Below are 26,987 nucleotides of genomic sequence, written 5' to 3'. Positions count from 1 at the left end.
TCCATGCAGGCCGTGTGGTGCTTGAAGTGCCCAGCTCCTCTGGTGTGGGTCACAAGCCCAGCCACGACCCTCCTCAGGACCCAGAGAGACGAGCCACCTCCCTCAGTGTCAGCAGAGTCAGGGACATGAGCACGGGCTCACATGCATGTGAATGTGCTCGTGAAGGGCAAGCTGTGATAAAGGGCATGCAATCATGTGTGTGTAAGCCTGTGTGTACAACAAGCAAGTGTGTTACATGTAAAGGTGCATGCATAACTCCACAGCATAGCCCTGCTTGGGGAATGACATGCATGTGGTCATACATGTGCGGCTCTCCCCTGCAGCTACACACGTCACCACACATGTGGCCATGCACATGCTGTCCCACATAACTGCACATGTGATGACACAGGTCTCTCATGAATACCAGCCCCCTTGTCCTGGCTGTGCCTTGAGGCCCTGCCCTGTCCCTTATCACCCATCCCTTGTGCCCTGACCCTTAGCTGCACCTGCCCCAGCCCAGGACCTCAGTGGCTGGGGTTTGCTGTCCCCTGGCCACGCTGTCTGGAGGACCTGGTGCTGAACCCCCGGCCCTGCATGGCACCCTGTCCCATCTGCGTCCTCCTGCACTGACGCATGGTCAGAGAGCTCCAGGGTGACCCTGAGCAGGAGGCCACCACCCCAGGCCCTGCTCCACAGGCAAAGCAGGGAGGCTGTGTGACAGATCAGCAAATCCTGGAGGGAGGAGCTCACAGAACAGGCCAGTGCAGAACCCCTGGGGCTCAGCAGGGTTGAACAGCACAACGAAGACCAGGCGATGGGTCTGTGGGACTCCAGAAGTCAGGGACTGGACGGAACTATACCTGCAGTGGGGACCTGCTTACCTCACCCGAGGAAGCTGGGTGACATGAAATGCCACTGAACACATCCTTGCATGTGTATCCAGTGTGCCCTGATGTGTGCACACACATGTGTGTGCATGCACACTTCCATGCGCGTGGATCTCCTGAAGGCAGGCTGTGACCTTGCTGCCACTGCAGACGTGTGCACCTGTGCTTGTGTAAGCATGTGTCTTGCGAGGCTCCATCACAGGAAGCTCTGAGGGTTCCTTGGGTGGGAGCTCACAGGGCCAAGCAGCACCAGGCCCAAGTGAAGGCATACCCTCCCTGGGGATGTGGCCGGCTCTGTCCTCCGCTCCAGAGTGAATTTGGGTTCCAGGGGGCACAGGGAGCAGCCACAGAGCAAGGGTCCTGAGGGCTCGGGGATGCCGGAGGGCTAGGACCAGGCGTCTTCCCAAAGACTTAACGTGCTCACAAATGGCATCCAAAAGGGCAAAGCTCTGGACTAACCATTCATTCATTGGTTCATTCTGGTGGTGCTGGGGACTGACCCCAAGCTCATGAACACTGGGCATGCACCCTGCCACTGAGCCACCCCAGCCCCATCTTTCCTGAATTTTAAGATTGGGGGTGACATCCAGTCCGTGGCCCAAAGCCTCCCCTTTGCCCACCACGCTGGCTTCCCCACTTCTCAGCAGGAAACGCCTGGGCCGCCACCGCCCGGACACCCAGAGGCTGAAGTCCCTCCCCACCAGGTGACGGTGGCCCCTTGGTTGAGCCATCGCCTGCAGGCTGTGTGCTGAAGCACGCAGTGAGGGAGGTGGGGGGAGCAGTGAGGTGCAGGACCAGCGTGGCTCAGATGCACACGCACATAGCACACACGTGAACACAGGAGGACGGAGCCGGAGAGGCAGCCTGTGTTGATGACTAACAACCAGCACAGTCCCACCCAGTACAGGACCTGCGGCTGTGGCCCTCGTCTTTCTGGGCAGCGCTGACATTGAGCAATGGGTGGAGAGGACAGCGGGCTGGGCGGCCAGCCGCTCCCCGATGCCTGAGCTGGGCAGAGCGCCTGGACGAGGATGGTTAGGATGCGGCCGCCGGCCGGGGCCCGCTGGCCCTGCACGTGGTGCAGCTCCAGGCGCAGGAACATCTGTGAAGCAACACCTGCCGCCGCAGAGCCGCATTCATTAATCACGCGACTGAGACCATTCTCCTTCACGCGGTGACCTTCCCAGCCACCTCTGCCAGCCGGGGCCCAGCGCAGGCAGTGACCTCACCACTGTGAGTGCTGGAGCCTGGCTCCCACGCGCAGGGGCCCAGCAGCCCCCAGAGACTGCTACGGCCAGACCCGGAGCCAGGGAGGGACCCAGGGGCCCAGCTCCCGGAGGGCGCGACTGGGAGGGCCAAGAGGGCTCCCCAAAGTGCGAGGGTCCCGTTCAACTCGCCGAAGGTCTTGCTTTCTTTGCATGGAGAAATAATTTTAAAAGCAAAGACTCAGAGAAGCAGCGAAACCAAACTACCGTTGTAAGAGCACACAGCAGCAAATACCACGTGGAACCACACGGAGAATCGATGTACTTGGGTTTGAAGAGCACGCGTGGCACATCCAGGGTCCCCGCGCCCCACCACACCCTGCTGCCTGTCTGTACCCCGCCCGCTCTGGCTGCGCAGACTCCAGAACAGAGTGGACTTGTTAAAGCTCCTCACTGCTCTAACATCAGCGACGTGTTTACACAACGGTTCCCGCACATTCACAGGCATGGACTCACTGTTTCCTGTACGTACACACAGCGAACGGATTTCTTGGAATTCAGTCATTTTTTTTTAGTGGAGATTATAAGGTGTAAGTTAAAGATTTATATTGGTTAGAAATCCTCCTCTTTGTTGCATATTAAGATACCGTGTTTTAAAATTATTTTTACAAGTTTTTAAACTGGAATGGCATTTATTATCTAGAAAGTATGCCTTTACAGTATTATAAATCATGCCTTTTCTGCCTTGAAAATTATTTTCACTTTGGCAACACAGGTGTAGGCATGAGTAACACAATGAGCCTATGAACACCATCGAGGGGTGCGTATAATGATGTAAAACCCAGGTACAGTCCCACCAGCAACACAGCTGTCCTCACCATGAAGTGGTGTTCAGACCTAGCTGTGGCCCACACAGGGGGTCACTTAATGGAACAGCCTTGTGCAGGGCCCTTCTATGGCCTTCCCACCCAGAGCGCCAAAGTGCGGCCCTGTCCTGAGGACCGGCCTAGAGGCCGGGCTCCCGAGAGTCAGGGCTCTGGGCAGCTCTGTCCAATTATCCTCTCTACCTTCAGCCACCTGCAGGAACCGTACGGCAGAGATCCCCTGGAAAAGTCGGGCTTTCTGGTCGTTGGCTGCCTGTCACAGGACCCGGTGATGCTCCTGGGTGACGGCGGGGCCGGACTGGGTGTGGAGAAACGGAGATCATTGTAGCCTTTTGTATGCAAGAGGCTGCTTATTCACCAGTGAAGGTAGGCCCATGGTAAATTTAAACTTCTATTTTATTTTTTATTTATTTTTTTGGTAGTGGGGATCGAACTGGGGTCCTTGCGCTTGCGCAGCAGGCGATGAAACCACTGAGCTAAATCCCCGGCCCAAAACTTCTATTTTAATTCTCTTTTGCTTTTGACGTTCCTGGTGTTGGCCGGAAGTGAAAGAACAGGGATTCCCTCCATGCCACACTGTCCAGCCTTCACCCGCCGCGTGGTTCTCGTCTCCAAGAGAGCCGTACTGTGACATCCAGACAGCGGCTTCTTTTCTCCTTGCAGCACAGGGGCAGAGGCCCATCCCTGCCGGCTGTCTGCAGGCCTCAGCATGGCCGCCCTCCCGTGACTGCTGCGTGGCTGCACGGCATGCAGATGCACACGCGAGGCCTCCTCTCAGAAGCCAATTCATGCGGGCACTCATGCGTGCCCGCCCCGAGCCACGCCTCGGCTGATGCACTGACAGGCGGCCCAGGCCCCAGCCCCGCTGTCTGTGCGGGCCCTGCCCTGACCTCCCGGGCGCCCGGGCCGCCCCTGCCCAATGACCCTCTATCTCCAGCGGGTGACAACACTCCCCTCACAGCCTCTCCAGAGGTCGGGCGATAACCCAGGAGAGGCCTTATCTGCATCCTTCCCCTCCTGTCCCTGAGAAGGGACAGGACACAGGGCCTCCACGGAGCTGGGGCAGCCAGCGAGGAGGGCCCGGCAGGCTGCTGCAGGGCAGGCTTGTCACGTGTCCACAGGCCCCACTGCCCAGCGGGTGGCCAGCATCCTCCACACAGCCGCGCCGTGCAGGTGACGAGGCAGTGGAGATGGCAGGCTCCTCTGAGGCCCTCAGGGCCACAAGCAACTCTCCCCTGCAGAGAGGAGGCGCCAGGGCCTCCCTGCCTGTGTCCCCAAGGCCCAACAGATGGCCTGGAGGTGGCCGAGGTGGACCTGGCTTCCCCCAAGGGGTGGCCCAATGCAGCAGGTGGCACCAGGCCATGCCCACTGGGACTGGGGTCCGACTGGCCCGGCCCAGCTCCTGGCACAGCCATGAAGAGGGCAGTCCGGGCACGGTCACAGGGAGCTGGCCCGAGTATCTCTCCTCCCGCCACCGCCCCACCGAGAGGTGCCAGGAGGGGTCCTATCTCCCCACTGCCTCACGGGCTGGGCGGCTTGAACCGCAGAAACCTCTGCCCTGGCCCCAGCAGGCCTGGCTCCTCCCGGGTCCTCTCCAGCTCCATCTGACATCTCCGGTGTCCATCGGGTGTCACCTGTGTCCAGCCCCTCCGAGGGCCCCAGCCACGTGCAATCCAGGCCCAATCTCCTCCTGCCCGGCCTCGCCTTAACCTGACTGAATCTGCAACAACCCAGTTACTCGCAAATGCGGCCACACTCAGCAGTCCCAGGGCACGAGCTTGGGGAGCACTATTCAACCCAGCACAGGCCCAGCAAACGTGTGCCTCCCTAACAGAACCCACACCTCATCTCAGAGCCCGTCAGACGTGGGGCCCTCGTCTCTGCGCCCCGCCTTTGGTGTGACCTTCCCCGAGGGCCGTGGCCAGGCTGGGGTGCACACTAGTCGTGGGCCGGGTCCTCGCACAGAGAGGAACCGGGCACATCCCACCCGCATCAGTGCCTCTGGGAGGGGTCCCAGCAGGAACCTCTCAGCCCCGCGCCTCCACCCCCGCACGCCGGGGCCCCACAGAGGAGGCGGCCCACCTGCACCCAAGCGGCCTGCGGAGGGCGGGTCCCGACCCACTGCTCCTGACCCAGTTTGGTAGCGGAGAAAATACGGTTCGAGGACAATGGATCAACAAGGAAATCCAGGAAAATGTCTTGTTCCCACATTAGAGAGCGTGAAGAGGATCATTTATTAATTAAATAAGGGACTAAGCAGGACAAACCTTTGAGCAGGCGACGTAACATTTAAGAATAAAATCGACGTGGTGAGTGAAGGTCGCAGAAGATCAAGTAAGGCGCTAACAGTGCTGCTTTTTCCATTTTCTTATCGATCAATATTACATTTTTCCAAGCTAAAATGCAGCAGCAGACTTATTGCTGACCTTTTCCTCACCTTCCATGCGCGTGAAATCACGGCAAAATAACAAACGACTTTATAAGCCACTGAATTTTTCTGATACAAACCCCCAGGTGGGCTAGAATCTTCCTGAGAATCTATTTCTTTTGAAAGTAGGAAGAATGAGCCGCTGCTAATTAGACACCCAAGAGCCGCTCGCCTGGCAAAGTAAATCACGCTTCCAAGCAGTGCTGAGAGCTCGGGGCGAGGCCGGCCTGCTCCGCAATGCACCCCGCGCCCCGCGCGACAGCCGCCTGGCGGGAGAAGGTCAGGTCGAGGCGACGCGTCTCGGCCCGGGTCCCAGCGCTCAGGGCGCCCCTGCCACCAGAGGCTGCGTAGCTCTCGGTCTGAGAGGTTTCTTAAGCTGGGCAGGAAAACCCAGGGGCCGGGCCAGACCCCGGGCGCCTAACCCAGAGGGACACACGCACGCACTCTGTGTGTGTGGCGTGTCCCCGGCCCCCGGAACCATTATTGGAGCGTCTGCGCTGTGTGGGCGGGCAGAGCACCGGCGGGCTGGGCCGAGAGGCCTGGCTTCCTGCCGGGCCCCCAAGGGCCCTAGCAGGGTGACCAAAGTGAATTCAGACTCATTTTAGAAAGACCTTTGGTTCCCAGTAAAATAAAATAATTGCCTCGATACTAACAAAGGTATGGATTTTCTTTAAACCTCTGAGTGACAACAAATGACCTAATCTGGAAATTCCTGCTACAAGGAAACTCGACTGGTCCTGAGCGGCTGACAGCATAACCCACACTCAAAGCCGCACGGCAGTGGCTCTCACTGGATTACGGCGTAAGTGGCCCCGCCTAGGAAAACCCAGTCTTATTAACACAAAAGCTGTTATCCGTTTAGAAATGAAAAATACAACACTTAAAGAAGGTAGTTTTTAGAATGCTGTATTCTACTCATTTGTAGAATGAGTACCTAAATCCTAATGGTGCTCCACTAATTATTCGTCTTAAATAAAATCTAAACTGTGTACATGCAGCGCGACTTGTGAGGCTGGGGTGGCTGTTAATGGAAAGTTATCTTCCCTTTCATTTACATTCCAAAATTCCAAGCTGGGTTAGAAGGAGGTCCCGTGCTGAAATGAGGCGAGCGTCTTGGTTTTGGGGAAGCCTGATGGTAGCCAAGCTTGCAGCATAGCTCACACTGCGCCTGTGCCGAGTGCCTACAGTGGATCCCAGCCGGGGAGTGATGGGAACAGAGGCAGGAACTGGGGCTCCGGTTGGGGTCTCGGTCAGTCGAGGCCAGAGGGAGGCATGAAGGTCCTGGGCAGGAGTGACAGGGACAGAGGGCCCAGGCCACTGGATCCTGAGCCTCCTGCTCCCAGAGGGCCATCGGGAAGCCCCGGGAGAGCCCGCTGCAGGAAGGAGGGGTCCCCGGAACTGGGCACATGGTACCCAGCTGGCCGCTGGGCCAGTCTGCCAGCAGCTCCCTCTCCCCATGGAACCCTCAGGGCTGCTCCAGGCTCAAGCGGGCACTGGGAAGGGCGCTGGCAGCAGGACGCAGCAGAGCCAGCAGCAGGTTGAGGACAGCCCAGAAATAGTGTCCCCAGGACACCGCAGAGAAGCCAGGCCTGTGCGCAGCACCGGGGCCCTGTGTGGTGGGGGCTTTGAAAAGGTCACTGCGCAGCAGCGCCCACAGCCAGAGCCACAGGCACCGAGGCCTTCAGATTGTCATCTGTCACCTCCTGCCCCGGGAAGGAATGCACCCCTGAGATAGGAAGTGCAGGCGGGGGGCTTGACTCGGGGAGGGAAAGCGGCTATCGATGGCCCTCTCCACTGTGCTGTCGACACGGTTATCGAAAGAGGTGGACACACCAGTATTATTAGCTCCGAGCTCTCAGCCGGCCGCGGGCGAAGGGACACAGGAAACCCGAGTGTGGCGTGCGTGGGCCTCACTCACCAACAAAACCGTCTCTGCAGTTTTCTGTCTTCTCCGGCTTGGCGGCCAGTCACACGTAGGTCAAAGACAGTGGCTCACACATAACAGCAGGAGCTGTACACAGAGCATCTCTTTCTCCTCGTCCAGAAGTGGCTCGATATCAAAATGATGAGGAAAAACATATAGGAAATATGTAGGGAAATATGACGGATTTCTTGGGTAGAGCAGGTTTTAGAGTACAGAGTTTTATAATTCTTCACATTTGTTACTGCATTTGACTTTTAACCATGTGCAGGTAATGAATGTTTCCATGAAAACAGCAAATAAGTAAGCAGTCCGTGACGGCCACCTCCCCCTGTCCCCTGCTGGCACTTCCCGGACCCCAGGTGCCCGAGAGCCGCCCCTGGGGTCCTGGCCTGGGCTCCCTCCTGGGCCCTGGGCCTGCCGAGCCCTCACCATCCACACTAGCCTGCCGTTGGATTTTCTCATAGAACTTCCACGTAGTTGCTAAGTCTTTGCTGAAGCCAAAAGAATCTGCACACCAGTGTTTTCCTTCCTCTCATAACCCTGAAAGGCAGCCAGAGATTAACTGTATTTACAAACTAAATGAGCCCTGTGAGGGATTAAATTTACCAGGAAAATAGGTCTCAAAAAAGAAAGCTCTGCACTGCATGACGTTTACTCTTTTAAACAACAGAAAGGGAGGCCTCGTGTGGGTGAGGCCTCAGATGACCATGACCTGTCCCGTCCACAGTGACCCGGCATGGGGCTGTCAGCGCAGTATCCCTGTCCCTGCACGCTGGCCGAGGCCGTGCTGTCCTGCACCCCCTCCTCCTCCGAGGACGCGGCTTGAAGGACGGGCGGGCAGAGTCGTCCATCTGTCCTGTGCCCCACGCGTCCCTCCTACGTATGAGGGAGAGGCCGCTCAGGACTCCTGCATCGTCGGTCACAGCCCCCGCTTCCCTCCCGGATCCGCCTGTGAGGTCCACGCTCAGAACCGGGGGCTCACACTGCTGCCCTGGCCCTTTGGCCTCCCTGCCCGGCTGGCGGTGCCCCACGTGAGCAAACAGGAGCACCATGTCCTCTCCCTCTTGATAGCAGGATTCTCGGACCCCAGAAAACACCTCCGTTCGACGCTGTCCTGAGATCACACCCTTAGTTACCTGGACAAGGCTGAGCCCTGCAGAGCTCTTCTAGCACGGCCAATTCCCCGCATTTCCCTCCCACTCGTGGCAAATGTGACCTTTTGCTGGGATCTGATGGCGAGCCTCCTGCAGAGAGAGGTGGCCATCAGGGCTGCTGCTCCCTGTGGCCCTCTGATGGGGAGGACCTGTAGGCCTGGGGCACAGTGCGCGGCTGTAGAGGCGGAGACGGGAACCCAGCAGCTCCGAGTCCGACTGGCAGCCGCGAAACAAACCTCGTTCTGCCAGCGTCTAGGGTCATCTCAGCCACGGCACAGCCGGGCGGCCCAGGGCGGGCAGGCCGAGGACTGCATGGGCCTCCTTCCTCCCTTCCTCCCTCCCTCCCTCCCTTCCTTCCTCCCTTCCTTCCTCCCTTCCTTCCTCCCTTCCTTCCTCCCTTCCTCCCTTCCTCCCTTCCTTCCTCCCTTCCTCCCTTCCTCCCTTCCTCCCTCCCTTCCTTCCTTCCTTCCTCCCTTCCTTCCTCCCTCCCTTCCTTCCTCCCTCCCTTCCTTCCTCCCTTCCTTCCTCCCTCCCTTCCTTCCTCCCTTCCTTCCTCCCTCCCTTCCTTCCTCCCTTCCTTCCTTCCTCCCTTCCTCCCTCCCTCCCTCCCTTCCTTCCTCCCTTCCTCCCTCCCTTCCTTCCTTCCTTCCTCCCTTCCTTCCTCCCTTCCTTCCTCCCTCCCTTCCTTCCTCCCTTCCTTCCTTCCTCCCTTCCTTCCTCCCTCCCTTCCTTCCTCCCTTCCTTCCTTCCTTCCTTCCTCCCTCCCTTCCTTCCTCCCTTCCTTCCTCCCTTCCTTCCTTCCCTTCTCTGTACACTGGGGACTGACACATTCCCCAGCCGCCCCAGTGTGTGCAGGGCCATGGCCAGGCAGAGCCTCGGGACCACAGCTGCTGGAGTGGGCCCACAAGAGCTTGGGCTGGGCCTAGATCAAGTGCAGCAGGCCTGGCTCCTCCCCAGGCCCCTCCTGGGCACAGGCTTCAGGCCCCTCATGGCCTCACTTCACCTAACTGCCGGCCCAAACCCGCAACTCCTGCCCCCGCCGCACTCCTGGGTTCCAGAGGCAGAGCTTCCACGCAGGGTCTGGGAGGACAGCAGTGGTCCCAGGGTGCTGGCTGTGCAGTGAGAGGCCAGCGACACCAGGCTGCACAGGCTTCGCTGGTCGGTGCGGCCTGAGACCAGGGCTGTAACACTCAGCTCTCTGAGTGCGCACCTGTGGGGACCAGTTCCTCACCTGGCTTTTCCTGCCACGGCCAGGGCCCAGGGAGACTGCGAAGCCCTGAGGGAGCGTGGAGAGAGGGCGGGGTCCCGGCTGCACCTCGGCTGGGTGCTGTGCTGGGTCTTCCAGCTTCAACCCCATGCCACTGCGGAGAGCGCAGGCCTCTGTCCACACCTGTTCTGCTCAGCCCCTCCCCGGCCTGTGAGGGTCCTGCCCTCCCGGGGTCATCCCCTTCTTAGGGGCCCCTGGGACACTTCTGCGACCCCAGTCCCTTGGCCTGCTGCCTGGGTCGGCCGTGACTGCTGGGCCACACTGTCACGAGCCTGGGTCGTCCACGGCCCAGCTTCTCTCCGGGCTCCTCTGGCCTTGCCGTGGCCCCACAGATGCGACAGTGAGACCTCGTGCCCAGGCGAGGGCGGGGCTCCTTGCTGCCAGCTGTGAGCACAGCACCCGTAGGGCTCATTTCGAGCGTATAAATCCACAGCTTTTGAAGCCACTGTTCTCTTCTCACAGGAAGAACTGGCTCTGTGGCCACAAACCAGCCCACGTGGTGCAGAACGAGGCCTCCCTCGGGCCAGCAGGAGAGTCTGCGGGGGAGGAAGGGACAGTGACAAGTGTCCTTCTGGGACATCTTGTCCCCGCACCCCACTGACCTGCCAGCTGCTTGTGAGGACTCCGGCCTTCCTGGGGGTGCAGATGCAGTGCTGTGGGGACCCAGACCCTGCCGGGCTCCCCTCCCTCCTGATGCTGTCGGGTTCCTAACCCTGTTCCAGGCTCTGCGTTTGTGGCTGGCAGTGCTCTGCTTCTGGCTGTGCCAGCCCCACTCTGCTCATCACCGCAGAGCAGAGCTCTAGGTGGCCCTGCCCCACACACTGGCTCCACCTGCTGCTCTCCCTGGCCAAGGGGCCCCGGGGCCTGTCCCGAGCACGGCTGTGCCCATCTGGGGCCTGCTGTTACAGCTGCCTGCTGCCCACTCCCGGGGGACGCCCGAGCAGCCCCGCCCTGTCCCTGGGAGTCCCTGACATTGGCACGTTTGGGGTAGACCAAGACACCCCTCATCCTGCACCCCTGGTGTTTCTGACAGACACACAGGGCCAGGGGGATTTCCAGGGCGAGGAGAGGAGTGCAGTGGGCGACAGCACGGCCGGGACCACAGGCAGGGCCCGGAGAGGCGGGGCAGGTCGACACCACCCTGAGCTGCCTGCCCGCCCTCGTGTGGGGATTTCACCCTGACCACAGTACAGGTCGCAGCTGCACCAGTGCTGCTGGGCCTCCACTCGCCTGTCCTTCCAGAGAAGGCCGCCTGCTACAGACACGGCAAACTACCGATGCAAGTAAAGAAGTTTGGAGCCGGCCCCTCCCGGGGGCTGCGCCAGGGGCGGGGGCCACTGTCGCAGGGAACAAGCGCCCTCCGTGACCAAGGCGCCATAACTCAGCGTGGGGGGCGCGCTCGCTGGAGGTACACAATGCAATTAAATGAACAGAAGCATTAGCCGCAGCAGGGACATAATGAAGTGCTGCCGTCAGCACCGCGGCCGGCCGGCCGGCCCGGGGGAGAGGCTGAGAGGGATGGAACTCCAGGCACCAGCATTCAGCTCCAGAGCTTCCCAGAGAGCCGCCCTGCGAGGAGGGGCTGGCTGGGGGGAAGCGCAGTTTCCCAAGTCCAGGTCACACGCGGCGAGGCGGCGAGGCGGCGGGGAGCAGGCTGCCTCCAGGGGCCGGGCGCAGGCAGCGGGGCAGGGCGAGGCGGGCCCGGGACACAGCCCGGGACCACAGTCCCTAAGCCATGCTCCTGTTCTGCCCGGCCCGCCTGGCCCCGTCAGCTCGGTGACGTCACCACACAGAGGCACAGGGTAGGGCTGGTCCCCGCCTGCTGACCTCCACGGGAACCTCCACGCACACGCTGCAGGCTCCCCTCCCGGCCTCCTCCCCAGAACCACCCTGCCTCTTGGGATGCTCCCGTGCATCCTGAGCACGCCTAGGAGCGTGTGGACGGGTGAACATGACATTGCCAAGGACTCCCACGCTCCAAGCCCAGGGATGCGGCCGGGGCCTCAGGGCTGGCCTGCTGAGGAAGAGCCCTGGAGCTGAGATGGACATGGGCACAGCCCTAAGACTGGAGGACGGGTCCCTGCCCCGGGGAGGGGGGTGGTGGTGGCCAGAAGACCATAGACGGAGTGTAGCCACACCCCGGAGCCCACGCCCAGGACGGGGCAGAGGGACAACGGCCTGCAGTCTTGGCAGAGCAGACAGCGGATGGCGTTCAAGTGCCAGAGCAGCTGAGGAGCTGGCAACAAGGCCAGCGGCAGGGAGCTGGGTGGGGCGGTGGGTTGGGGTTTACTTCTAGAATGGCCCGGCATCTCAGTCGGAATGGTGCATCGGTGCATCGTGGACTCCTCCATGGACAAGCTCGTGGCTGATGGGCAGTTAGGAGACAAGGCCTGGTGAAGGTGGCCCCTGAGGTGTGGCCTGGAAGGATGTCCTTGTCCCTACCTGCGCTCCCTCCCACTCTGCTTCCTGGCTGCCCTGCTGCAAGCAACTTCCCTCCGCCAGGCTCCTCTGCCATCCTCCTCCTTTCAAACCAGCGGGGCCTGGAGTAAAACCATGAGCCAAAATACACCTCTCCTCCCGTCAATTACAGATGTCCAGTACTTTGTCCTGGAAATGGGAAAGTGGCTAAGACGGTGGTGGGCAGTGGTGGACAGTAACGCATGGCTGGATGGTGAACTGGGTGTGCGGATGGAGAGCGATCCTGGGTGGGCAGGCCGTGGTGGCTTCCTTCCCACTGAGGCTGGTGACCCCCCCGAGCCCTGGAGGACCAGGCCCGCTTCATCTCACACCACGCAGCTGGCCCTGATCCCCCCCCCCCGGCCATGGTGGACGCCACCCAGCCCGAGCTCCACCCCAAGCCACTCCTGACACTTAGGGGACACCTGGGGGGGTCAAGCAGATGGAGCCCCCTGCTTGCCCTGGGGTATTGCCAACCTGTGTGGGCCAGTGGGCAGACCCAGGGGAGGTGCCCAGCATGGGCAGTGGGAGGACTGGGGGCTCAGCTGCTCCCTTCCTTTGTAATCTCACAGCACGATGACAATGTGAGCGGTCTCGGGGACACTGCTTCCCCTCATCCCTGGTGGCTGCTTCCGTTTTGCCTGCGCCAGGCTGAATTCCAGACTGCACTTCTCTGAGAAACCCTTCCTCCCAGGCTCCGTGGACACTCACTGGGAAGGGGCAGCACAGTCCCTCCTGCGAGGGTCAGGGCTAGGCCCACCTCCAGCCCCACTGTGAGTGCAGACATGGCAGCTGGGTGTCACCTGCCTGTGAAGGCTCCTCCCAGCGCAAGGGAGCAGCTTTGCAAGGGACACCAGGTCCTCACCACCACAGCCTTGTCATCCCAAGAATGCCTGAATCCCAGAGAAGAAAACAATTACAATAACCCAGACGTGGTGGCATACACCTGTGATCCAAGCACTCTGGGAGGCTGAGGCAGGAGAGTCTTAAGTTTAAGCCCCACCTGGGCAAGTCAGGCCCATATCAAAATTTTTTCAAGTGCTGGGCATGCAGCTTGGTGGAAGACTTCGGGTTCAACCCTCAGTATCACACACACACATACACACACAGGAAAAGAAATGAAAATTGCTATGCATCATAAGAAGACATTTAATGCACATGAAATCTGGTCCAGGAACGCGAAATCAGCTCAGTTTACAGTACGTAGCTGTTCTGCAGCTTCTTTTCATCTCCTAATCTCAATTTGGAGACAACACCAGGGCAGGGCATCCCAGCAAATGAGGGCAGAGCCCTGAGGATGCCGCATTCATATTTCACAAGACTCTTGTGCATGGAGGGAATGATCAGCTAAGCCTAATCTGCTTCGATGTTAGCATTTTAAACTTTAAATAACTGCACAAGATGAAACCTACAATCTCCCGCGTCTGGCAGGTTAGATCTGGAACCTCGACTGATCTCCAAGGAATGGAGCAGGTGGCAAGGCCAACCTGGAACCCAAAATGGCACCCTGGGCTTGTGGGCCATCTGTGTGATGCCACAGGACCTGCTGACGGTCGCCGAGCCAAGCCCAGCTGCCACCTCTGGGCAGCAGGAGGCCACCTTCACATCAGGCTCCTGCTTGGCACGGCGCCATCTGGGCCAGGCCAAGGGACTCCCTCAGGGGTGGCATGGTCCTGCTGGGCATCCTCACCATTGGCCCCCGCTGCAGGCAATGCTGCTCCCCACCAGCAGGGAGGGACGGGCCCTTGATGAGGACAAGGGACCCGGCCAGGCAGGCACAGGCCCTAGGGATTCTGGCTGAGGACCCTCAGCCCCGGGGGCCTAGGGCCTCGCTGCCAGCAGCCTCCAGGTGTCCAACATCTGTCCCCCAGGGCGCACAGCTGTCTGGGCCTCTACATTGAGCATCAGGTGTCAGCGGCACCCAGGGCTGTGCCTCAGCCTCAGCCCATGAGGCCCTGCGCTGGGACCAGGCAGCCATGCTGAGCACCACTGCCCCCTGCTGGTCAGGGGGGTCATGAGGTGGAGGAGCTGGGACCCTGCAGACCTGGGGAAGGGCCTGGAACAGGCTCCTGTCCCCCCCCCCCCCGCTTTACCCCACAGCCCCTGGCACACGCCTTTGGCACATTCTAGCCACAAGCCCCACTCAGGAGCCGTGCTGGCTGCCTGGCCAGGAAGGGGCCATCAGCACATGCTCGCGGGCTAGAACCAGACACCAGTGTTCGGGTCTCCTGGGTTTATCAGGACAAAGTTTACATCCGCTGCCCGGCAGAGGTAACACTCCTGAGACCCAGGGCAGGGCTGGCCCTCATCCTTGAGCTAGCAGAGCACACAGGCTGCAGGGACTTGGCTGCAAGCTCTCCACGTGCTCTCCTCAGGAGTCCCCACCTCTGGGTGTGACACCGAGGACTGCGGGAGGCAGGCTCTGACTGTGGTGGGGCACAGCCATGCCAGGGTCAAGCTCCAGGTCAGCTCTGGTCGCTGCCAGTCACTGTGGGCCAACACCTCGCCCAGCCCAGGCCCAGCACCTCCACCTTCCCAGCTCGGGGACCTCGGTGCTCGGCTGGTGTCCCTCTCTGCCCTCCTCTCCCAGCTGCCCTTGAAGCAACTCCTGGGGCACTGCCACCTGCTCTGGCCCCGCACAGCAGTATGGGTCCCATGGTGAGTCGGGTGGGGTCCTGGCTGTGCAGCCACCCAGTCGGCACCTGAGGACAGGGCTCCCAGGCTGCAGCATGGACACTGTGGCGGGCAGGCCATGTGGATGCCGGGCCCACAGGGCGCCCTGCAGACAGCGGTACTGTGCAAGCTCGGGCTGCTGCGAGAGCCTGAGGTCCGTATGCCCCAAGGTACCCACAGGCTGTTGCCCTCCTGGGAGGACAAACCTGAAGTGGAGCTGTTTGAGGATGGAGCAGAGGACACTGCAGCCCTGGCCCTCAGGGAGCCGAAGCACAGGGGACATGCTGCCTCTGGAGCAGCTGCACCACCTTCCACGGTGCTGTACGCAGTGCCTGATACTCAGCTGGCAGGGACGGGGGACCCTGGAGGCAGGCGGAGCTGCAGGGGCTGTGGCACAGGAAGAGGGTGCAGTGCAGCCACTGTGGCGCCTGATCACTATGCCGCTGCAACTCCCTGGCACAGGGTGGGAGGTGTAAACACGCCATGACCCGGCAGCTGTGCAGTCCTGCCATGCCTCAGCCACAGGGGAGCCCTGAGAAGTAGGGGCTCCCAGGACACCCATGAGCACCTTGGCACACACCCTGCTGGGCCCAGGCGCATGATCTGTCTCACAAGGCAGGGAGTCTTCACAAGGTGTGATCAAGAACACAGTGAAGCCGGGCGTGTGGCACATGCCTGTAATCCCAGCACTGGGGAGGCTGAGGCAGGAGGATCACCACGAGTTCAGGGCAGCCTAGGCTACATAGTGAGTGCAAAGCCGGCCTGCACTACATAGGGAGATTCTGTCTAAAAACAAACAAAAACAGCAAATGCCACACGATGGAAAGGAAGACTCGTAAAAATGACAGTGTGCCCTCATGTGCCTCACCGCCAGGTCTGACCAGTGTGACTGCTGGCTCTTCCCCAGAGTCAAAAGCTCCTGGAAAGGTTGGCATTTTGAGTCAGTTCAGGACAGCAAGGTATCTATGACAGTGCAACTAGACACCCAAGAAAGGGTACTCAGCTGCTGCAGAAAGTGCTGAGGACAGTAGGGTGTCTTCGAAGTCACGGGGGATTTTGAGGGGGGCTTGCAACAATGTATCTTTTACTGTAATACATATTTTTTAAAAATCTAATGCTCACAATATTTTTTGATCACATCGCAGGCGGCAGGAGGAGCCACTTGACACCACACCCACACACCCTTCATCCCTGTCTGGGCCACCTGCTCAGCCTGCAGCAGGCCACCCACAGGCCAGCGCCATCATGGCAGCCCCAAGAAGTCACTGGGTGGCACAGGCTTGTAATCCTAGCACTGAGGGAGTCTGAGGCAGGAGGACCACAAGTTCGAGTCCCACTTGGGCAACTTAGCAAGACCCTGTCTCAAAATACAGACATTCCTCGCTTAGCAACCTACCTGTTTAATGACTGCTCAGGCTTATGACCTGCCTTTTTTGTATGGTTCTGCACATCTTGCTTATAGAGCCTCCATGTCTTTTGTACAGTTCACCTAGTTTATGCAGCACTGTAATTTCTGCTGACTGTACTGTACAGTACAGTGCTGTAGTTTTGTCCTGCTGCACATCACAGCACTGCATGTAAGTCATGCAAACAAAAGCAAAGTGATCAGGTAAGTTTCCTTTGACCATTTCTTTGTCCCCAATATTGTAATGTACATACTACATACAATTCCTCATTTAGCGATGAATTCATTAACAGCATAGTTGCAGGAATGTAACTTTCTCATTAAACGAGGACTATCTGTAAAAGATAAAAAGGTCTGGGGATGTACCTCAGAGGCAGAGTGACCCAGGGTTCATCCTCAGTACCAGAAAACAACAAAAACCATGAAAGTCGCTAAAGTCCCTGAAGATCAGAGCTTCATTTCTGAATTTAGCCGGAACATTTTTAGCCGGCTGTCGCTTTCCCCTGTGCAGGGGTTTCCTCCTTCACCCTCCTCGTCCCTGTTCCTTGCTTGCACCCTCCCCAGCCTGTTCCTATCTCTGAGGTCCCCGCATTGCTACTCTGCCTCTTTTAAATGGGTAGAGCCAGGGCACCCAGAGCCCTAGGCGCCCCAATGCCAGGCTCCAGCTGAGGCTGAGGAGAGGAAGCCGCGCCTCCCCGGGCACCCAGGCTCCAGGGGCGGCGGCCCAGAGAGGGCAGGTTCTGGGAGTCATGCACAGCTCAGAGTGCCGGAGCCAGGAAAGAAACCCGCTTGCACCACGTCCTGGGTGCCAGGCCCTTTATTCAGCGCCAGGAGCCCACCCAAGGCCCAAGCGTTGCATGCTCACTCTGCATCCCGTGCCCGCCTAGTGATGCTGCTGCTTGAACTGCAGGCCGCAGTAGCCACACGTCCCCGTCTTGGTTTCTTTGTCCTGAAAAAACCCAACAGGAAAGATCCCTTATTTCCATTTCCCCTCAAATCCCGCTGTCAGACATCAAGCCCCAAGACTGGGTCCTGCCAGAAACGCAGTCACCTGGAAAGCCTGTGGGAGAAGGAGGCTTTGAGCATGGAACCAGGAAGTGTGGCCGTCGCCCAAGGGCTCCCCACTGTCCCCACGGCTACTCCAGGCCCAGGACTGCGAGCCCGCCGTCTGCTGAGCCTCAGGGACAGGGCCACGCAGGACGACAGGCCCTGCTCCGGGCCCCTCAACAGCCTACGCCTGCTATGCTGCTCGCCTGCTGTGACAGCTAAACGACAGTGCCCAGCAAAGGTCAGTGCCAATGAAGATGAAGCCCAGGCTGGCGCCTCCATGCTGGGGAGCCGGGAACGAGACCCCAGCGCCCGGCCAAGGCGGAGCCCTCTCCCTGCCGCCCAGCACAGGCCACAGGCCACAGGGCCAGCGCGACTTTTCCTTTCATTCCTTCTCGGTTCTGTCTTTGTAGCACTGGGCGTGAGCACCAAGCACCGAGCAAACCGGCCACACTGGAGCTCACTGCATGGCTTCTCTCAGCCTCTCCTCCTCCTCTCTATGCCCAGTGTGGATGTGACTAGGGACGGCCAGGGCAGGACTGTGTCGCCTCTCAAGGGCACATGTGGAAGCCCTAACCCTCCACGGGACTGGATTCCGTGAAAATGAGTCCACTAGGCTGGGTCCCAACCAGGACAACGGCACCCTCAGCAGGGACCAGGACGAAGCTCACTGGCCATGACACTGCCCTGGACATACACGGGCAGCCCTGGGAGGACACGCGGGCAGGACCGGGGCGGCGGGGCAAGACCGGCTCCCTACCAGGTTGATGTACACCCTGGGGTGGCCCAGGGCGCCCCCGCCACCATCGCACGCGATCACGCGCTGGGCCACCTCGCTCACGGGCTGCTCTGCTATCAGGTCAATGGCGAAGTTTTCATTCACCTAGAACAAGAAAAGGAAAACTTACACGGGCAAGTGCAAAATCTCCACCATTCCACAGTTTAGGCTTACGCACACGCGTTGGCGCACTCTTACCGTCATCACTGGCATCCCCGGAGGACACGTGTGAAGGACCTACGCCGTCCCTACCCTGGGTCTGGCAACCGTCAGGACACCTCCTGGCCTCTCCCCTCACTGCAGCCTGGCCTGTCTCTGCGCGCACGCACACACACGCACGCACGCACACACAGCTTGGGGTCGTGGCTGAGCCTCAGCCCAAGCGGCTCACACACGTCCACACCCAGCAGCTGTCATGCGGAGAGACAGAGCCCTGCACTGCCTCTGATCACCCACAGAACGCTGCCCTCAGGCCACGGCATTCACACGCGTCTGTGAGCACCCAGGGCAGGCGCCATCCTCTCGGCCCAAAGCACCCATCACCCGTGTCCCTGCACCGAGACCAACACCAGCCCCACCGAGAGCGGGTCCAGCTGACAGTGAGTCCAGCACTGCAGGCACCGGCACTGTCCTGAGGAAAGGACTGGGCCCCCAGAAGGAAGCGAGGCGGTGGCCAAGGCCAGACACACAGGAGCTCACGGACACGAGCTTCAGACCCCAGCCAGCATGTGGGGCGCAGCCAGATCCCAAGTCCAACCACACGCATGAGGCACAGCTGAGGATCCTGAGCCCCACCAGCCAGAGAAAGGGGTTGTGACTGTTACTGTCGCCACGCGGGCATCCTGTGAAGGTGCACACTGCACGCGTGCTAGGCCTGGTAGCTGCGCTTCCCCGGAGGCCCAGGGTCAGGAGGGACGAAGGCGAGCCCCAGCAGCCAGGCTGAGGCCAGAGCCCCGCACCCTGGAAGAGGACACCGTGCTGCGACTCCCTCCGTTTCACAGCTGCTTCCTCTGCCTGGGACAGGCCCAGGGCACGCCCCGACCCCACCTGCCTCTGTCGCAGGACCCCACTCTCTGATGTGCCGGGAAGTGGAGCGTCTGTGTCTGCACCTGTGATGGGAAAGAGCCCGACTCTGCAGGCCTGGTGCAGTCAGCCCTGCGTGGCTGCCCCCCAACACTGGAGGCTTTGTCTTGAAGTTGCTACCCAAGACTAGAGAGGCGGTGAGGCCCCGGGGTCGCACTGACTCACCAGGCCAGCCCCTGTGCAGCGTCACAGCGCTGCCCGGCACCCACCTGTGCTCTCCACAGGTGTCCAGGCCGGGCTGCTGGGCAGGAGAGAGCCACGCTGCCAGGACCCTGGGAGGGGCCCACAGGCGCCAGGTGCCAGCCTCTTGCCCGTCTTCAAGAACTGAAAATGAAGTCTGCCCTCAGGGCCACCAGGCATGGCACCCGGCACTCACTCCCTAGGCCCCTCGGGGCAGGCGCTGCCCGAGCGCTCGCCCTGCCTGCCCCACCAGCCAGCGCCGTGTCCCGAGGGGCTCGGAGCAGGGGCTCTGTTGTAGCTAGAAGCTGGTCAGGGTGGGAGCCTGGGCCCGGCACACAGGCCAGGCCGCCCAATGGTGACCAAACACACCCAGCGACAGGGGCGAGGCCCTACCACCAGGGGCTGGCGGTCATCCCACTTTCAGTCCCACTGCACCAGCACTGGAGGACCGAAGGGCTCGCTTCCCACAGCAGGAGTCTGACTGCAGAGGAACGAGAGCAGAGGGCACCAGGCACTTGCAAGCCAGGGCAGCCACCGTGTCGGGTCAGGACTGGCAGGCGCCTCACAGTGAAGCTGCCCAGCCTCCCTGCAGAGCCAGCTCAACGCCTCAAGTCCTGTTCCCCGGGGCCTTCAGGCGAGGCTCGCACTGACCTTTTCTTAAAATACTGCTGGAACTAGGGACAGATGAGAGGTGGCCAGAGGGCGCCCCGGGGAGGATGAACAGGCAGAGCACAGATGTGGAGGGCAGCGAGCGACTCTGGGTACCACAGCAACAGCGGGTACAGGCCAGGCCACACCTCCCCAGACCCAGAGCCACACACGCTGTGCCGTCTGCAGGTGTGCACTACCCTCCGAACTCACGAGGCCACGTCAGCGAGGAGGGGTCTATGGGGACGCTGCACTTTCTCCGCAGCTTTTCTGCAAACCTGAAACGATTCTAAAAAATAATCTCTTTGGGGCTGGGGGTGTAGCCTAGCAGCAAAGCACTTGCCTGGCATAACCAAGGCCATGGGTTGTATCCCCAGCATGATTCCCTACCAAAAACATTTTTTCAGTTTTTAAATTAAAAAAAGAACATTTTCTTTTGGAAGAAATAAAGCCTGAGCAGGATGCCGCTTCCCAGGCAGGATGCCAAGTACTTGGAGGGTGTGAGATATGCCCCTCCCCGTGATGCTGCAGCAGGCAGGGTTCTGGGACACCGGAGGGGACAGCTGCATCCACTGGGGGCAGGCAGGCTTGCTGTCCTATTCCCACATGTTGGGGGCTCCCCATTACCCTTTCCTTTGCCCACCACACAAAGAATTTCCAGCAGAGGCATCTCTGACGGGGAGCTACGTCCCCTTGCTAAGAAAAGGACCAGGTCTAGGGCAGGTGACAGGACCCACCTGCTTCCTGGCTGCTCAGCCCACGGCACTGCTGGCATAGCACATCCGCCCAGCGAGGATGTGGAGTCCAGCTCCCATCAACCACCTGCCCCTGCCAGGACACCTGGAGTGGATGCTGCCCCGCACTGAGCCAACCGCCCTGACTCCATGAGACCCCACCAAAGGCAAACTACAGTCCTGCTCACCCTCTCAACACCACAGTACCAACTTCCAAACGTCACGCTCCCACACCTAGCTGGAAAGCCTGACTGTGCTGACCATGTGAAAGAACAGACGCCCCATTCCCAACACCATGCGCTCCTTGGTGCAAAACACAGCGCTTCAGAACCAGGGCCGCAACACAATACAGCAGGAGTGAAGCCAGGAATACAGTAACGGCTGAGAAATGAACCAAGAAGGCTCTGAGGACAGGGAGGAGGATCGCTGCTCACACTAAGAGCTTGCAAGGCCATCTGCATTATCCCATAGGATGCTTATAATGACAAACGCTACAAAAAATATCCACAAGGTTTCCAATTTACATATGAGAAAACTTCCAGGGCACTAACCTGTGCTGAGATTCAGTGCAAAGCCTGCAGCCTGCAAATGCACATGGCTATTACCCACCGGAGGCAGATGCTACACACACCTCTCTGCACCACCACACCCAGCATGACCTGAGCCGCTTCACACCACTCTTCCTCCGAACCGGGAGTGGGCCTCAGCATCCTTCCCGGCCCAGCGCTGCACAGCACTAGCACACAGCCAACAGGGAATACAAACTTCTCTAGCCCCATTCAGCAGTCACACAACAGCCAACCAGCTGAAATCTGAGAACATGAATTATAACGGCCAGTGGCCAACAAGAGAGCTGCTCCATAATGCCCTGTAGCTCCCAAACAGATGTTGTCATGGAAATACCAGGCACTGGGACAGAACAATGCAGCCACAAGCAGAGGCAAAGGGGAAGCACTGATTCAGAGACGCCTGAGGTAGAAAGAAGAGTGACTTAAGGTGAACATGGAAGACCAAAACCACTCAGGGAAGCTGGAGGTCTGCCGGAACTAACAGGAGTGAGAATAGGGAGCTGGGGACAAGAGTGAGAGAGAGACTCAGATAAGAAACAGGCTCATGTCAACAAAATACCCCATCCTCAGTGTTCTCCAGCAGCACGGTCATGGGTGTGGGAACTAACCCATCTTCCCTTGCAATGTGTGGAGGAGTTAGTCCCACCCAGAGAAGTCATTTCAGCTGGCCAGTGTCCCTGTGAGAACACAGCCTAATATAGTGAAAACCATGAAGAGCATACCTCAAGAGGTGATTAAAAGAATAATCTGAGACCCAGAAATGAAAACAAAGGTCATTCTCATGTATAAATGGTCATAGGATGCTATGGTTATAGATGTTTCGTTATACATTTTAGAAGGAAAAAACAAACCCAATGAACATTCAGAACTCAAGAGCTTCTAGGGTGCTTGAGATATGGGAAGGATTTAAGTCTTTTTTAAATTTTATTGGTACATTTTAGGTATACAATATAATGACATTCATCACTGGAAATTTGCATCTTTACATAATCTCTCTTGGTTCTTATTTTTCCCCCTTCCTCTGCCCTCCCTTCAACCCCTCCATCCCTCCCAGGATTTAAGTCTTATACGTTAATTTTCACTTCTTGTTGGTGACAGAGGTTGAACCGCCCTTTTCTAAAATGCTTGGGACTAGAAGTGTTTTGGATTTTGGAATATTTGCAAATACATAATGAGATATCTTGGGGATGGAACCCAAGTCTAAACACCGAATTCATTTATGTTTCTTTACATCTTACACACAGCCTGAAAATAACCCCATACATAACTTTTAATACGCCTGTCTTTTGACCGAGACCTACCTCATGAGGTCAAGTGTGGATTCTCCACTTAGAGCAACATGCCCACGCTCAGAAAGTTTTGGATTTTGGTGCATTTCAGGTGCTTGGATTAGGGATGCTCAACCTCTATAAGTTTTATGAATGCTTACCACTCTTTTACTAGGTCTTTTACTCACCTCTTTCTGACGACCTACAAACCGAATTTTCCTGTAGTCTTTATCATCATAAACCTGAAGGAAAAAAAGACCATCTGTGATTTTTTACTGCCTAATTCTGAAAGTGGTCACTTAATATCAACCTAAGTATTATTATAGGAAAGTGTTTTTCTTGACATTTTAGGCCATTAACAATGAGTCACCAACAAAGAGGATGAAATGCACTTGTACATGCAGTCGCATTTCTCAGCAAGACTCCCAATAAGGATGATCTAACAGGAAGGCAGCAAGTCTGAGTGGCCCGGGAAGGTGGAGGCCTGAGGCGATCCTGACAGAGGGAGAACCCCCAACCTCCTTTCACTTTAAGCCCCACGTAGCTTCATTTCCCCCTCTCAATATACTAGGTGCCATTTTAGTCCCTTCTTTTCCATCTGTCCGCTCAACATGATAGTTGAGAGCTGTTATGTGCACTCAGCAGACCCTCGAATCATTAAACTTTACGATTTAATATGACACAAGCATCAAAAACTCTGATCCAAAGAAATGGTGGTTAGAGTCCCCATGGAAGGCTCTCTGCAGCGGCCACCGCAGCCCACTGGGCAGCACTGGAAGGTCAGCCGCGGCCGACAGGCGAGTGGGCGTGTGCGTGTGGGACCCGGAGCAGGAGTGAGCGAATGACATCGGCTCAAGCACAAGTCGCAGCCCCGGGAGGCTCAGGGCGAGGATCCCGCAGACGCTATCCGGCCACCCACTCTCCGCGAGCTCTGGCCACGGTCCAGCCCCGGGCCTGAGCCGCGGGTGTCGGCTGCCGCAGTTACCTGGCCCGTGTGCGTGATCTTCTCCCCAGTCGGCGACACCCGCACCCCGAAAGCGCGAACGGCCCGGGGCAGCGCCACTAGCCGGCAGAAGGTCACTGCCGCCGCCATCTTGCCGGTGACCCCTGACCCATTCTGTCATTCTGTGCGCCGACGCACGCTCCCGGCTTCCGGCGGGACCTGTTTCCGGGACTTATTTCGCCCGGAGGAGGCGCGCGATCAGGCGGTGGGGCGGTTGAACATGCGCTACGCAGTTCGGCTGGCAGGTGCAGCCTCTGGTTGGATTCCACCTCGCAACGAGCAACAGGCGTTCGCAGTGTTCAGCACTTAGTGGCTGGGTGGCGCTTCCTGTTTGGGGGACGAGGCAAGGAAAGTTGAAAAGTGAAGGTGCACTGTATTCTCTTGTCAGTCGATAATCCTGAGAAGTTTAAATATCAAATGTTTTTATTGGGTGAAGAAATCGATTCTTAGAAGAAACTGGAAGCGCGTTCCCGTCGCAGATGTTCAGCGTTCCGGGATTTCTGCCACAGAGCCCAATAAAGCTGCCCGTAAACTACAGTTGGTGTTTACCCCGCGAGCAGACACACCTCGAAAAAGGCCCATCTTATGTAGAGCCAATCACGGCGCACATTCCAGCCGCAGCCGGCTGCTGCTTCGCCTACAGGCTCGGCCCTGTCCCGCAAGCCGGCTGTGCGGGAGCCGTGCACAGGGCCTTCGGGTGGCAGTCACTCGGGCCCGCCACGGGGAGCCAGGTGCTCAGCGGGCCCCGGACCCAGCAGGGCGGGCGCACGCGGGCCCCAGGGGTCAGGTGCGGGCAGGAGGTGCGGCACCCACGGCCTGGACGCGGGGGCCTCCGGTGTCCTCTGCCGCGGCCAGAAGCCGAGGACCAGGTCCCTCCAGGGACGAGGCCTCAGCGACGGCCCCCAGGCCCGGGGGATGATGAAGAGGGAGGGGCAGTGAAACAGCAGTGCGCCAAAAAGCCCCCGAAAGGGGGTAGGGAACGGCGTCCGGAGCCAACACGACTGCGGGCCCTGGCGCTCCCCGGCCGGGCGCGGGCGTGCACTCGGCCCTGGGGCTCTTTACATGAACAGTGGGATGGGCTCGGGAGACCCGGCCGCGCAGAGCTTGGGCGGTGGCCACGCGGGGGTCCACTGCCCAGCTCGTTCACTTCTCCGTAAGTCTGGAGCTCTCCATCCCGCGAGAAAACGCGTTTAGCCGTAACCGGCCAGGGTCGCTGGCTGGTCCGTTTCCACAGACTTCACACGGCTGCCTGGGTGGCACTGCACGGAAACCCGATCTTTCCACTTTTTGTTTAGACGTTGGTATTTGCCAGTCTAATTGGCTGTACGTAATTTTTTTTACCATTCTGGATATGCTTCTTCGATCCTACTTGTGCATTTTTTCCTGGGTAGGGCAGGAACCCAGGCGGGGGTGTGTTGGGGGCGTGGCGGCCCAGTGCGCCTGCGCCTCTCTCTGCCCACCTCTCCCGTGGCCATCCGCCATCTTTCTTCCTGGCAGAGGCCTCGTCGCCCACTACGCAGGCGCGGGCGCTCTCCTTAGAGAAGGCGCAGGCACTGACCGCAGTGTGTGGCCTGGCGTCCTTTTCCTAGGTTCGGTTTCGCGTGTCTGGAGGATGGGGTAGTGGGGGGCCGGCTGGGCGGGCGGGGGAGCGAGGGCAAGCGGGTCTCTAGGGCGGGTGGAGGCCCCGCGCCGACAGTGCCCTCCCAACGGGGAGGGCCGGGGCACTCTGACCGGGGGTGGCTGACCTGAGGCTGGGCCCGGCGCTCCGACGCTGCCGCCCTCGCCTCTAGCGGCGGGGCCCGGGGGGAGTGGTCTGCAGTGGAGGGGACTGACGGGGACGGGCTGGGACTTGCGGGCCGGCGCCACCGCTTTCCTCTCCCCCGCAGGTCCGCGTGCCATGGCCGCCCTGCTGCTCAGGACCGTGCTGGCTGCCGTCGCACAGCGCTCGCGACACCTGCGCGCCTGCCCGGGGACGCCCCGCGCCCTCTTCTCGGGGCTGGCTGGGGCCCCCGGGGGCGCCGGGCCCCGCGCCCCGCTGCTCCTCCGCAGCCTGCGGCCACCGCCGCCGCCCGCGCTGGGCTTCAAGTCCAAGGCGGTGCTTAGAAAGCGGTGTCGGGACTGCTACCTGGTGAAGCGGAACGGGCGCTGGTACGTCCTCTGCAAGACCAACCCCAAGCACAAGCAGCGGCAGATGGTGTAGACTGCGCCACCCAGAGAACATTCTCGGCCGTATCGAAGCAAAGTACAGCTTGGGGGCTCTGCTGTATCGCGCCTGCTGGTCGTGGGCTCTGCTGAGTTAGCTCCCGGCCTTCCTTTCAGTGCTTTTTACCAACCCAGATCTGGACAGGACATGCCAGACCCCGCCGGGAAGGGCTTTCTGTACCTTGCGCGCCCTGTTTGTCCTGGGCAAAGCTGGTTCATGCTGCATCTCAGCACAGGCTCCCCAGCAGAGCGGAGTCCACAGCCCCTTACCTGATGTGCGTGAGAACACCTCGTCCCTGCCTTCCCTCTGAGGACAAGGGTGAAAGACAAGCACAACAACCTGTAACTCATAGGAAACGCATTCGTTTATGAATAAATGCATTTTGGTTAGCAGTTAAGCATGCTTGTCATCCTTGGCCTGGAGTGGTGATGTACCTCAGGCCAGCAAGTTGGGGCTTTCGGAAAGTGCCAGTCAGTTAATCCACTCAAAGAAAAATGGCAAGCAGACAAATATACTGATGGCTTCAGAGAGGAATCTACAGTATCGGGGGAGAGCACTGTGGTCCCAGCGTTTGGGGAGACTACGTTTGTCAGTGTTGAAAAGCCAGTGGGGACCTGTGCTGCTCGGAAGGAGGGTCTCTGGGACCTGGTTGGTCACCTGCTGTGAGCCCCAAGTTAATAAATCTTGCAAACCCAGGGAACTTGAGGTTCTTCTGGCACAGTTCACTGATTCCAGACCATCACCATGACACCAGTGCAGAGAGCTGTCCCACCTGCAGCCAGCAGTCAGGGAGGTGCAGGGTTAAGCTCTTCCAGAGGGTTATGTTTGTTAAGAAAGAACTTTACTGGGAAACTAGGAAGCACGAGGATGGAAAGAGTCTACTGATAACAGGCAGAAGCCTGGCAACAGGCAGTGTGTCACATGCTTGCTCCAAGTCGTACTTTTCTGACTCCTGACGTAATTCTGATACTCCACATTTTCCACCTTACAGACAAAGAAATTGAGGCACACAAGACCCCAGGTCACAGTGCTGGTTAGGAGCAGAGTTGGAATTGAAGTCCAAGCCCTGAGCCACAGTTCAGGACTGCCTTTCAGGTGGGACATGGGACACCAAAGACGACGCACAGGAGGAGCAGCTGTGCTGGGAGCACCAGACCTTGGCCTGCAGAGAGAAATAGAAACTCAGAGCTAGAAAGAGCCATCAAGTC

At 59.1% G+C, this 26,987-nt stretch overlaps 2 protein-coding genes across 3 annotated transcripts in view; one reads left to right on the top strand and one right to left on the bottom strand.

Annotated features, from left to right (window-relative positions):
• Positions 1-23,758, bottom strand: part of Ndufs6 (NADH:ubiquinone oxidoreductase subunit S6) — a 77,089-nt gene extending 53,331 nt beyond the window's left edge. The window contains exons 1-5 of one of the 2 annotated variants that reach the window (XM_004845142.4): positions 23,559-23,758; positions 22,762-22,815; positions 18,074-18,196; positions 17,132-17,215; positions 16,476-16,601 (exon numbers count right to left, since the gene is read on the bottom strand). In XM_004845142.4, coding sequence (XP_004845199.1) covers positions 17,150-17,215; positions 18,074-18,196; positions 22,762-22,815; positions 23,559-23,666 — 351 coding nt within the window. In that variant the 5' untranslated portion in view covers positions 23,667-23,758 and the 3' untranslated portion in view covers positions 16,476-16,601; positions 17,132-17,149. Of the gene's footprint in view, positions 1-16,475; positions 16,602-17,131; positions 17,216-18,073; positions 18,197-22,761; positions 22,816-23,558 lie in introns of those variants that run through there. The other variant, XR_015442158.1, reaches the window with a different exon arrangement.
• Positions 23,759-23,870: 112 nt separating this feature from the next.
• Positions 23,871-26,176, top strand: Mrpl36 (mitochondrial ribosomal protein L36). The gene is made up of 2 exons (XM_004845141.4): positions 23,871-25,165; positions 25,463-26,176. Exons 1-2 carry the CDS (start codon positions 24,928-24,930, stop codon positions 25,774-25,776), a joined length of 552 nt encoding a protein of 183 aa, XP_004845198.1. The 5' UTR covers positions 23,871-24,927; the 3' UTR covers positions 25,777-26,176.
• The last annotated feature ends 811 nt before the right edge of the window (positions 26,177-26,987 follow it).

Source organism: Heterocephalus glaber, unplaced genomic scaffold (assembly GCF_053883595.1).
Source record: "Heterocephalus glaber isolate CG9 unplaced genomic scaffold, H.glaber_assembly_v1.0 deba00001537, whole genome shotgun sequence".
In the NCBI taxonomy this organism is placed as follows: domain Eukaryota; kingdom Metazoa; phylum Chordata; class Mammalia; order Rodentia; family Bathyergidae; genus Heterocephalus; species Heterocephalus glaber.
The sequence above is the reverse complement of the archived record's forward strand: the minus strand, read 5'-3'. Positions and strand labels throughout refer to the sequence as shown.